Raw genomic sequence first — 13,594 nt, forward strand, 5'->3', positions numbered from 1 at the left:
GTAAATTAAAAAGCAAGGGATTGGAGTGCTGGCGCTGATGCCCACCAGGCACGACCTTCACCAGCTTCCTCTAGCAGAGACTCCCTGTGCTGATGCATAAAACAAGAATAACACTATGCGTTCCAAAATCGCTGTGAGATGAAAACATGAGTTGCTTCACACCTGCCGTGTTCCTTGACACACAGTAGGGCTTAAACGCATCCGAAGTCCAGATCCGCTCTTGTGGCCTTTACTCCTGAGAAAGTCAGCTCCCCTTTTTAGAGTTCTTCATGCTTCTTCCCTTTCCCTGTCATCCACTGGTCGCACCACTTACTGGTTATCCCTCAAGTCAGTTTCTAGATTTCACAAAGTGAAACTTAGAACAGGGAAAGCAAAGCACTAACATTGCTGACACTGAAGATCCACGCCAGTTTTAACACAATGTGCCCCTTTTCCAATACAGTCGGTGTTGTGTCTATAGTTTACAAATGTGAAGACTGAACTCTGGGGAGCCGACAGGTAAGTAAGGCTGGCACAGCCAGTGCAAAGCTGGAATCCGACTACAGACATGCCTGGCTCCAAAGCCTACATTTGTGACCACAGTGGCTAATCCTGAAAATACCCAGGCCCCTTCTCTCCGCACCGACTGCTAGCATGTAAGCAGGGTTATTCGCATTGCTCCAGGTTTCCACACTTTACTGACCATATTAAATGAAGAAAGAAATGCAGCAGAAAATGACATCATATCAAAATGGGGATTTATGATATTTAAACACTAACTTGCCCGCCAAAAGCATTGCTGATAATGGCCCAAGAAAAGAATTAAGACTGTAATTGAGAACGTCATGAAAAAAACAAAGGTGTTCATCATTTCTAGTAAACATGGTGTGTTACTATTGCTAATACTTTTTTTGCTGGACTGTTGGGGTGTCCACAATATGTATATCTGTCATAGAAGACCCATCAATTAACAACTAGAGCTATTGTCTAGTTATAGAAACACACCAATAAACAAATCCTCACTTATTCAAAGCAAGGCTAGTGAAAATAGCCTTTAAGATGTACTTTTCAAGAAAGGAATTATCCATGGTTTGCAAAACTATAGTTCAAAAAGACTGCAATGAGGGGCTGGCCCGGTGGCCGAGTGGTTAAGTTCGCGTGCTCCACTGCAGGCGGCCCAGTGTTTCGTCAGTTCGAATCCTGGGCGCGGACACGGCACTGCTCATCAAACCATGCTGAGGCAGCGTCCCACATGCCACAACTAGAAGGACCCACAACGAAGAATATACAACTATGTACTGGGGGCCTTTGGGGAGAAAACGGAAAAAAATAAAATCTTTAAAAAAAAAAGACTGCAATGAACTGAATTCTTAAATTATTGGTGAAAAACTTGGGGGAAATGAAACCTAAAGTTTATCCCCAGAGTCGCTTAATTAATTAGAGTATTATCTAATTCTGTGTCTAAAATAACCATTTGTTAACTAGCATGGTTCAAAACAATAAGCTGATAAAAGCAGTGTAAACACACCTAAAATTCATAAACTGGCTTACTTTTATTCCCAACTTATTGACATCAGCCCAAGTTTGATCATTGGCAATGAGAAATATTTTATGTTCAGCATGTTTACAGAAATTTGTGTTTGCACCTTCACATGCAAGTACAGACATAACGCACTTCACCAAAGGCAGTGTCAAAATGCTCCCACTGGACAGCAAAGGAGGATGGTCAGAATAGAGAGCTTTCAAACTAAGCTAAACACATTTAACGGGAAAACAAGGAAATCTTCTTTTGCCAGAGTTCCTCTGAATGCCATCCACATTTATTTTCCGTTAGATTAAAAACCCTGATGTCACCTTTTTCTTTCTTCCTCCCAATGTACGCCTTTCCCCCAGTAGTAACAATTGTGAATCATGCCTTGCCTGGTCTTTTGATTTCTGCTCCTGTTCTCGCACGGGCCACACCACCAGGTATGAAGTCAGTTTTTCTTCTAGAGAACTATTCTTAGTAAGAGGGGCCTGGGTGAAAAGATTTTCCATACTCACCGTCTCTATGAAGTGGATTTCATCATAACTGAATAACTACTGTTTCTACATGCGGGCAACTGACGAAAGTCTGCCCATAACTGGCTCTGGAATTCACTGTAATGATTTCTGACCTGCATCCCAGGCCAGGCCCAGTGTCACATGGTTGTAGTCTTCCTCACAGGTCGTCAGGACCGCAAACGCAGGTGCAGTGGAGTGCTGCTGACGTTTTATTAAAGAAACACGCAATAAAGTCGAGAAAATACGTACCTGATTGCACTTGCAGATAAGTGACCGTAGGAGCCACTTGCTGAAGAGCTGCTGCGGGAATTATTGAGAATTGTGACCAAGGAGTTGGGAGACGTCCTTATCATGGTCTGAAGGTCAAAGCTGTGATCGGACAGCGGTGAGATGGACAGTGTACGTTTCCGGCTCGGCCTGGCTGACAGCCGGGGGCTGGGGAATCGGGTGCCTGTTATATAAACAAAACAGAACCTGATTACCTGTGGTTGCACTCAGCACCTGTTATTTATTGCTTCTCGCCTGCGTGGAAGAAGCGAAGGATAAGAAGCCGGCAAATTGCGATGACAAGTACCTCTCCTCCCACTTATGATCTACTAGCTACAATTGAGGAAATTAGGGAGAAATATTTATCTTCCAGGGGCTTACCTCGGGGGAGCTCTGTTTATTAATGTGCAGGCAAAATGATAAATTGCTAAACAAAAGGGAAAGACTTTTATGTGTTATCCCTCTCATTTCTAGTGATTTATGAATCTGACGGCTGCTTAGATATTCCCATCATTAATTCACCACAAGCGACAAAGACAGTAGTTCCCACAGTTGCACCACACACCGCCCTCCCCACCCCAACACGCACCATTTTAAGGCAATGAGCCGAAGGGAAAAATGAATTAAAGCATCCTAAGATAAAAAAAACTCAGCTTGGTTATGCCCTCATTTCCCCATGATTTCTGTAGTTATCTGATCCACGGTATACTTAAAGCTCTAGTGAAACTACCGATAAATACATTATCCTAAATTAATGGTTCTCAATCGGGGGCAATTTTGCCCCCAGGGGACATGTGACAACATCTGGAGACACTTTGGTTATCACAACTCATGGGGTGCTGTTCACATCTAGTGGGTAGAGGCCAGGGATGCTGCTGAACACCCTGTGATGTGCAGAGCAGCCCCCCACGATGAAAAATGATCTGGTCCCAATAGTGCCGAGATTGAGGAACTATGCCCCGGATTCCCCATCATCTGACAGCGTAAGTCCCAAGAAACATTTAAAATTTTGGGACGTGTTTGTTTACAGATTTTTCAAGGTGGGGGGGGGGAACGCCCTGCATTGTAATGAGGTTTGAGGAGTCTATTTTAATTCTCTGGACTTGTTAGATTAATTAATTAATTAATTAATTCTCTGCGTTTATGAGAATTTTTAGCCTTCAAGAAGATTCCAGCAATGAAGTTCTAATCTGAAGGTTAGTAACTCACTCTTAAACGCGTGCCAACTTAATACAAGGCTTTTCACCTAGAGAGTTAAAAATTAAAAGCCCATTTGCCTTCAATTTGGTAGGTTTTAGAGATCTGAATTTCAGGGCATAGCTATGCACGTGGCCCACAGGCCCAGTCCTTTTCTAAGGTCATTTACCTTACAGAGCCATCAAACTAAGATTTGATAGAAGAATGAGAACACAATCCCACTAGGTAAGAGACAAATAAAATTTGCTTATTTTTAAGTAATACTGGAAGGTTTCTATTTCACCGTATGAGGACACCTGCTTACAAAGACATGGCAATTTTGTGGTACCCAGAAAACTGAAGTAGGAATTAAGCCTTCTTTATAGAAAAAAGGTCTGGGCACTTGGGCTCCAGAAAATTCACTGGGAATATTTGCTTCATCAGAGATAGATCACGACACAAGGTAACAACCCAACATGCTTTGAGGTAATTTAATGAAATGGAATCGATGAATATGGAAAGACTCTATAGATAATATTACACAAATAAACAGATAAACTTTTTGGTTAATAAGAAACAAATCACAAACTGGAAATTGGTAAGTTAGTACCATCCATGTTTAAAACTGAAAAACCAATTTGAATGATGAAGGTGGTACCTACCCCAAGGTAGGTATTCTTTCGGGCACATTTAAAATCTAGTCCCTTCATTTAGAATCCTATCATTACCAGCCTGATTTAGGGAATGTTAGTACAAAAACAGCAATCTCAACCATGTAACATCTTTTAGTGTTTAAATCAGAATCTTCCTTTAATTATAGCATCTGCCTTAAACATAAATGTTTCACATTTACTCATTACACAAAATGAAGCTAACTTCATCACACAGTATTTCAATGAAGAAATACATTCTACTTCCAAAAGATTCTAAGGACAAACCAGACATATGATCGACTTCCACATGATCCTCGACAATAACCTTCTCCATGAGACTCAGTGATCACTGGCAGAGTTAGAAGTAACAGGACATTCTAGACAGAGCTGAATCTCTGGGATGTCTCGAATTTTTTGAACCACTAACCAGATAAGAAGGCCTTCTGACGCTGACATAGAAGCCTATACCCGCCTCACATCATTCAAAGACAGAACCCGGGGGCCTCGCCTCATCCCTTCCATGGAACCCTTCAGGTTGCACACAGCCTGGTTGGTCCAGCTCCTCTGTTTTTCTCTCCAAGATAGGCATTTATTTAAGTCAGTTTCCACCAACAAAAATAGTATGGTTTTCAAGAGCCCTCATCTCTAGGATATTCCTCATAGAGATGACTTGCTCTCCTGTTTTTTAAGGTCATTTGAATCCCGAAAGGTAGAATTAGAGCCAGAAAACAGAGTTGTTCATTCTGATGCGCAACACGTCATACTACACCTGCTGAAACCCAGGTATGCCCAATGTTGGCACATTTTAAAGTCAGCTACTCGTCTGAAACCAGTTTATTGTGGTTTCCGCCAACTGCAGAGTCCGAAAGATCTACAACTGTGGGTCAGAGGGGCCAACTCAATCCCAGGTCGGCTCTGCTCCTGCAGATGGGCATCCAACGAAGGAATTTAAAACTATTTCGCTTCTCCATTGGAAAAGTTTCCTCTGATTTAAATTCTGGGCTCTCTTCCTAGGTTCTGTCTAACTGAATGCTCTCCATTATTTTAGAGGGAAGGAGGGCAGCTCTTGAAGCACTTTTCAACCTTGAATATGGTCCTCCCAACCCCTGAATCACTGAACAAAGAGAAAGTCAGCATTTGGGGACAGCGACCGGGGATGCTCTTGAAGAGAACTGCTAAAACACAAAGTGAGCATTTTCAAAACTGCTGAGAGAGAAGTGGGCCAGTTCTTCACTGATCAGACCGCTTTCCGCTTAGATCTAAGCCCAGGCATTCTTACTGTTCAACACAGATATCTCCGATCTGGCTTACCGTTAATTGTTTTGTTTCTCTATTCTAATAAAAAATTCTGACAAAGAAAAAGGAGGTTTACTTTTATGTGATGAATGATAGGACATCTAAATTCCTACTTAATGACAATCAATTTACCATATACTCAGGCAAATTAAAATTCCTTTAATTAGTTTTTACAAAGTAAAAGGGTAGCTTCATCCTTTATTTAGATAAAACCCGCCATTGCCTGACTAAACACATTCTCATCAAATAGAGAAGGTAATATGGCTTGACCTTCCAAGGATTCTCTCTTATTTTAATTCCTTATTTGCAGATTTTAAATAACTAATTTGCATAATAACACTGAACTCTTTTTTTCCCAACAATCCCTAATTGAAATGTGGTTATGAAGAATCTGAAATGTAAGCTCTCTACTCTACAAAGCAGAACAACAAAGCCTTGCAGAAGATGGAAGACATTTCCTTCACTTTGTGTGTGGTAATGAACCTGCAGCGGACACCAGGGCAAGCTGAAGTTCCCACGTAACGGAGCTCAGTTAGTCCACGACAGGAAGGAGACTAAAGCCGTGGATCTTATCCTGTGTGGTCCAGTCACCTCCTCTCTATTCCAAACCTGAGGACTGAATTACAAACCAGTGCTAGAGAGTTGACCAACGCACCCCCTTCATCATGGAGAACCTATGCAGGCTGTAGACGGAAAAGCACAAGTTAACCACCGCGACTAAGAAAAGAAACAAGCAAAACCTCGAGCACAGTCTCTACTCCAAGTCATATTGCTGCCATATTCAAAGGCGGGGGGGGGGGTCTCATGGATACAGACCTTGGAGGATGCTTCAGGTTCACTTCCTGGCACCTGACAAATGGATGTGGGCTTAAAGAATCTGAGTAAATGAGAACTGTTGGATGTTCTGAAAAGGGATGCTCGTAGGCTCATTTGTCTATACATCTAGATAAGTGACCCAAAGAAACCATCAGAAGCCTCGAGACACCTAAAAATAAGTAATATAAAATGCAGCAAATGATCCCATTTTCTTCCCCTGCTATGTACTGAAAGTAGCCCTTTCTGCTTTGGAAATGGTTTTCATTTTTCCTATATAAAAGGTCTCGGGGAAATATCATTTTTAATGTAAAGAAAACATAGGAGGCAAAATAAATCAATGAAAAAAAATGTAAAACCAAGTCCAGATGTCTTTTTTTTAATTAATTTTAAAGCATAAAATATACGAAACCAAAGAATGACTGGGCAAAGTACATTCCTGTAATCAAACACGCTTCCTTATTTTGTTATCAAGACAATCAGGGCAGGGTACTTTTTGTATGTCTGCCAAATTACAATCACCTGCATCTTCCAGTTCGTTGGTATCCCTCAGCTAAACAGGGAGTCCCAGGATGGCTGAATCTGTGGAAGCTTCCAAGAGACCAAGGGAACCAGAGCACCAAATCTCAGTGGTTCCTCCTCCTTCTCTGACTTGAAACGTTACACAATCACCTAATCTTTGTATCTCTCTCTCCATTTCATGAGTTAGCATTGGCCACCCCCAGGACTACGGATGACAGCTCCATCACTTACTATCCATGGCATGAAGATATTCCATGTGGATGGCCCCAGCGCCGGCGGTGGCAGCTGAGGGAATGATGTCTGCATAGGGGCTGCGCTGGCCGGCTAAGAGAGCCATCTGATGGTAGTATTCCGCTGGGCTGACTCCAGCGTGCGGGGCTAGAAGAGGAGACAAGAGAAGCACAGTTACTTGTCACAAGAAGGTCAACAAGAAGCTTTCCTTGAGACATCTCAAAGTCCGTTTATCGCCCAGCCCACATCAGCAATTCCTTTTATGGCTCATTCTAGTAAAACTTCTTTAACTCAAATTGTGCTTTCACTCAAGTCTACTACATCTATCTTTTATTTGAAAATAAAACTCAAGGAAAAGGATAGAAAACAATGAAATACATTCTAAAATGTTTGAGGTTAGTTCAAAGAAATCATCAAGAATTCAAAATAATTAAAATGTACATATGTACAGAACTCATTCCCATGTTTGCCTCCCAAAATAAAATAGTTTCTTATATCAAATCACGGTATGTTCACATTTTCTATAGTAGTCAACAACTTAGTAGACAGCTACGCTATCTTTCTGCACGTATTTAAAATACTTCCCAAAGCTTCCCGACAGGAGTGTCTGAGTCAGCTCTCACTACCTGGAGGACCCAAGGCTTACAAGTGGAAAAGATAGCACAGCTTTAATAACACACGACTGGGTGATAAGCTGCAATTTTATGTTCCATAATTTAAAAGCTCTTTTTTTCCATTACAAAATCAAAAGGAAAACATACCTATCAATCTGGAGCAATTTACCGGCAAGCGTCAGCTCTATAAGAGTGGGATAATAATTGGTTTCCACCTGCCAATTTATGTGCAAAAGCAGCAAGATACTGCAGGAGATCCTGAGGGTGGTCTCCAGATTCACAGAGATGGGATGCAAACCCCAGCCTCACCTCTCAGGGCTCCCGAGGTTGTTGGGAGCAATAAATACAAGGATGCGTGGAAAGTGCTTAGCACAGCGCATTGCATCAATAAAAGTTAGTTTTGCAATTATTAGGTAGAAGCGCTGGCATTCTAAGACAGGTTTGTGTTTTACATTTGTGCTCATATACTTTTTATACATGATGAAGGTAGACACATATATTTAAAAATCTTAGACTACAAAAGAGAAATATTGGTGACTCGACTTTGGATATCAATTGGACTCTTGAAAGGCAGGCAGAGGAAGGCAGAACAACCAATCAAAGAATGTTTTAATTCATACTCATCATCAAACACTATAGAAAGTAGATGATACAATGCTTTAACCAGAGGTACCACTTTCCACTGGCCCCACTACATTTCCATGAGCCAGGTATAATTCCAAGTCCATTCTTAGCTGGCCTCCCTGATTCCTCTCTCCCTCTGTTCTCCTGGTTAGTCATTTCCATGAATCCCCAAGTACTCCAGGGAGGTGACTCTCCATTTTTCCCATTGAAAAACCAAATCCCAAGCAGAAGAACTAACCCAGATTTGATTCTCTCATAGTTTTATTTTTGAAACGTGAATCTTACAAACTTCCAGTCATAAAATAAGTAAGTACTGGGGAATGCAATGTACAACTTGATGACTATAGTTAATACTGACGTATGCTATATTTGAAAACTGCTAAGAGGGTAAGTCCTAAAAGTTCTCATCACAGGCAAAAAAATATGTTTTTCTTTTTTCTTTTTGTATCTATACGAGATGATAGACAACTATACTTATTGTGGCAATCATTCCACAATATATGTAAGTCAAGGCATTATGTTATACACCTCAAACTTATACAGCGCTCTATATGTTATATGTCAATAAAACTGAAAGAGAAAAATGTGAATCTTGTCCAAATGGCAAAACTTGTTCTTTAAGGACTTTAAAGCATATTGACTGCATTGAGTCAGAAGAAGATGAGCAGGCAGTTGTTCTTGGAGCACAGCTACTCTTGGATGTACAACTGAGTGGATGCATACTGAGAAATCCCACGCAGCTCCCCACCGACTATTCCACCAGCACAGCCAGCCGCGGGAAGTGGTCTGCATGGAGAATGTGGACAGTGCAGGGTCACAGCAGACACTGCTCAGTGAGACGGAGGGCACGGTGCTCCTCTGTGCTCTGAAACAAGCACCGGCGATTTGCGATGTGCTGCAGAGAACTAACTCAGAACCCACTCTTTGCAATTAATATGGTTTATGCAATTCTGGACCTTCATTCAGATTCCAGCAACTGTGCGCAAGCGAGTTTGCATATGTGTGCATGCGATGGGAAATGTTCTCCCCGAATCAAGGGAACAGTTTATAACCTAACGGTCGCAGAATACACAGCTCCAATTAAAGAGTCATGTGAAAGTAATGAATTGTGAGGCTAATAGAACCAACCGGAATTTGATCCTCGAGAGCCTAAAATGAGCATTAAGTATTATAGAATTAAAGTCAAAGTTTGTTTCTTTTCCCATACACCCCTCTTCCAGTTTTCAGCTGGCACAATCAAGGACAGGGGGCATATACAAAGGGCTGGACCATCATGGTCTCTAAGACCTTGCTACTCAGAGCATGGTCCATGGACCAGCAGCACTCACATCACTTGGAAGTTTTTCTGAAGTGCAGAATCTGAGGCCTCACCCGGACCCACCGCACACGGAATCGCATCACCATTATCCCTGGGTGATCCATATGCACACCGGAGGTTGAGAAGCTCTACTCTAATAGACACATCTATATAAATGTGCCTCTCAGACATGCAGGACAGAAAAGCGTTCATCAGATGCTGAGCAAAACATACAGGATACACAAGCATACTTGGGGAATGGCTACATGGCCAGTCCAAGCACGCATGGAGCCGCAGAAGAGCAAGGATTCTGGAGTCAATGAGACCTGGCTTTGAGTTCCACCTCTGCTGCTCACTAGCCAATGGACCAGGCTGCCAGTTACCCGGCCCCTCTGCAAACTGCTATCCTCACCTGAAAATGGCGATAATAACCCCACCCTCATGGGGGTGCTGGAACGCTGCACTGAAAGCATGCACTTAATGCACTTTAGCACCTGGCACATGGGAAATGCTCAATAAACATTGGAGGTCCTCTATACCGCATCCCAGGGGAGGCATGGGACGAGGGGGCTGGACGTGTGGCAGCAGAACGGGTTGCTCTGAGACTTACCATCTGTGGGGCTCAGCCCCCGGGCTGCCGAGATCATGGACAGGGACGGGCTGTGCAGGGACCGGATGTAGTCCATGTAGGGGTTGATGTAGGAATGTGGAGGGCTGAAGGGGGACTCCGACGCTGCGGCGGGGTTCCGGTGCGGGGAGATCCTAATGAAGGGCAGGTCCGAATACGTTGGGCTACTAGATAAGGCAGAAGGCCTAGGAAAAAAGAAAACCAGACACTAGAGGAATGCATGAGACCAATATGTCCACGGGCGGAGGCTGGCTGTGAAAGAAAATACGTTAACATTTCAAGGGAACTCAAGGTGTCTTGGGGGAAATGATACGAGGCATATATATTTCCACTACCATTAGCTTAAAATCATGGTGATAGAATGCAGGGAACGCTACTATACAATTATTTGGGCAAAGAAAATTGACCTTTGAGAAATTTCATGGTACCCTGAATTTTGGAAAATAAAGGTCAGTCTTTGGCTTTCGTCATGAGAAGAAATTCTGAACAACAGGCAAACGAGCTTAAAGTAGTTGCTGCGATTCTATTTGACCAGAACATTAATGTCACCCTTGAAAACTTACCTCTCACCATCATGGTGTTGCATTAAGAAAAAAGAAAGAAAGAACGCGAATTGATGTGGTCTGGAAGTCTGAGCATGCGCATGGCAGAGCTGGCCACAGAAAAGAAAAGAGCCGAATTGCAGAAGTCTGTAAGAAACGTGAAATCAGACCTTCTGTATCTCAATGCTTGGGCTTGACTGCCGAGGGTGTTGGAGCTGTGAGTGAAACCAGTTCCACAGACCTGGGCTGCACTGTTTGGAAGATCCTCCTCCCCAGGAGGCGGCTGTCTCCTACACTCATTTTCCCTGTGGCATCCTGATTAGCCGTGTTCAGTGAACAATCAGTAATTAAGTATTCCTGGGACTAGAAAGTTGGAGAAGAATGGGCTTTGATCAAGCTCATGCCTCGGCTATAATGAGCTAAGGTAGAACGTAAGAACGTAAGCTTTTGGGCTGATGAAAATCAATTCTGGAACATACCTTGCTGCACTGTGCCCGGATCCGCCCCTGGGAACTCTTCCCCAGAGCGACTGAAGCCCCCGGGGACAGGCATTCTACAATGGTCAGCCTGCGCAGCCTCCCTTGCCACCTTGTTCCTTCTCTAATAGAAGAGGTTTTGTGTGGATAATCCAGTGAACTGGCTACGACAGGCTAAACCCTTGTGCTCTCCGCTTCCTCATTCACAGAGGACATGGCCATAAAAAGGAGAGGCCGCGACAGAGATGGATCTACCGGGGACGGCAAAGTCCTCTTATGCCACTGGCTTTAGGAGTGAAATGAAAGGGAGGAGAAACACATTTTCTCTGCACGCCTCCTGAAGCAAAGGCACACGGCCGGCTGGTCTGGCCCGTCCCCACATTAGAGTGTGATCTTGGCAGAAGCCAGTGCCACCAAGTGCACAGCGCAGCCGCCGAAACAAACGAGGGCAGAGATGAGAGAATGAATTTGCTCTCGGGAGAAAATAAAAGGGTGAATCGTAGGGGGAGAGGATTTTCTCGCTTGCTCCTTCTTAGTATTTTTTATTTGGAACTAAAAAAAAAAATGAGGCATTTGATTTGTTATTCAGATGCCTCTTTTGGTGAAGAGAAATAAAAATCCTGAGTTTTCTAAATTTACATGTGGGCAGAGTGAGAACTCACCACCTGAAAATAGCCGGTTCTTTTCAAACTTGAAGCTTTCCATACACACTCAGAAACTAGTAAAATTACTTAGAATGTACTCAATAGAAATCAGCATAACCTATTAGTCTATCCAATTTTAGCTCGCTACTACAAAACAAGTTACCTCTGTGTCACCAGTCAAAACCTAAGCTCCATTTGGACATGCTGCTACTTTAGAGCACAGGGGAAGTTCAAATTCATTAATCCATTTTCTACCTGAAAGGAAAATCAATCCTTCTGATGTGTTCAAAAGTAATTATTACAGGGGCCAGCCCCATGGCCAAGTGGTTAAGTTCGCGTGCTCTGCTTTATTGGCCCAGGGTTTTGCCAATTCAAATCCTGGGCATGGACATGGCTCATCAGGCCATGCTGAGGCGGCGTCCCACATACCACAACTAGAAGGACCCACAGCTAAAAATACACAACTATGTACCAGGGGGCTTTGGGAGAAAAAGGAAAAATAAAAAAATCTTAAAAAAAAGTAATTATTAAAAAATATATTTTACATTTTTGTAGATTTATGATGAGAGACTGGCGCAGCAGAAATGTAGAAAAGTAGACAGTTCAAGAAATCCAGCAGATGATACCCCCTAGAAAAGCTTTGGTGACTCACAAGAATCTCGATCTGAACAATATAAACTAAAAATCAGTGAAGGCAATGGCTTTTCTTACTTGTTTTTTCAATTTAGACAAAGATTGGAATCTTATTTTTCTAAAACTCTAGAATTGAGAAGGGTTGTAAGAATATTCCTAGAGGCTTAGATTCTATTTTGAAGAATCATGCAGGGGAAAAAAAATCAGCATTTGGAACACGAAAATTACAGAGGTCAGGCTGGGGCAGTCACCAGCCCCAAAGAAGCAAGGAGGCCAGAGACAGCCGACGGTTTTCTCTTTTCACCAAAGTCTGTGGACATCTGACGCCCACACCCTGGTCTTCACTTTCATTTGACCCATTCCCACAAGAAGACTGAAGACAACTATTAAAAGAGCTGCGATGAGAAGAAATCAAGACCTGGACACATCTTCCCTGGCAGGAATCCAGAGCCCCACTCTCCCTTTGCAAACCACTAAGAAACAACATCAGAGAAGAGGGCTGGCTCCTCCTGCAGAGGAAGTCAGGAAACTTCACCCACTATGGTGAACGTCATATCCACGCAGGTCCCTTCCAGAGAGATGATGCTGAAGAGATAGGGGGTCACCTGTTTCCAAACAAGGTGGTGGATCATGCCAATAAGAATGCAAATAGGAAATGCAAATCAGAAAGCTGTAAGTTAATCAATTGCCCTAAAGAAACAAGGCGTCTAGTAGTCGATCCCAGGATAGGAATAGGAAATGTTTAATAGGTTCACTCAATGAGGGGTCACCAGGAATTCTGGAGACAGGTGAGTCAGACCACCAGAGCAGTGACACTATGGAAGGGCTCGGGTGCTGAAGGGAACCAATGGGGATGGCTGTGTGACCTTGGCTGCAATACACACCCTCTTCTGGTCCTTAACAGTACTATGGGGAAGAACCTACCTCACGGGGGTCTTGGCAAGTGGATATAAGTAAAGTCTCATATACTGAGCCTGGCATCTAATAAATGGTGAATACATGCATACATACATATATACGTATATAAATCACATACTATACTAATAGATTGCACGTCTAATATATACACATATACAATACAGACACATATGTACATATGCACATATATCCTCATACATACACATACACAGAAACATACACACACATATTAGGGATG

At 42.8% G+C, this 13,594-nt stretch overlaps 1 protein-coding gene across 8 annotated transcripts in view; it reads right to left on the minus strand.

Moving 5' to 3' along the window:
- The window catches only part of GLI3 (GLI family zinc finger 3), a 263,246-nt gene that overhangs the window by 77,558 nt on the left and 172,094 nt on the right, over positions 1-13,594 (minus strand). For all 8 annotated transcript variants that reach the window (XM_070264361.1, XM_070264360.1, XM_070264358.1 and 5 more), the window contains 3 exons: positions 10,126-10,328; positions 6,981-7,127; positions 2,272-2,473 (listed from right to left, as the gene is read on the minus strand). In XM_070264361.1, coding sequence (XP_070120462.1) covers positions 2,272-2,473; positions 6,981-7,127; positions 10,126-10,328 — 552 coding nt within the window. The remainder of the gene's footprint in view (positions 1-2,271; positions 2,474-6,980; positions 7,128-10,125; positions 10,329-13,594) is intronic.

The sequence above is a fragment of the Equus caballus genome, chromosome 4 (assembly GCF_041296265.1).
Source record: "Equus caballus isolate H_3958 breed thoroughbred chromosome 4, TB-T2T, whole genome shotgun sequence".
In the NCBI taxonomy this organism is placed as follows: domain Eukaryota; kingdom Metazoa; phylum Chordata; class Mammalia; order Perissodactyla; family Equidae; genus Equus; species Equus caballus.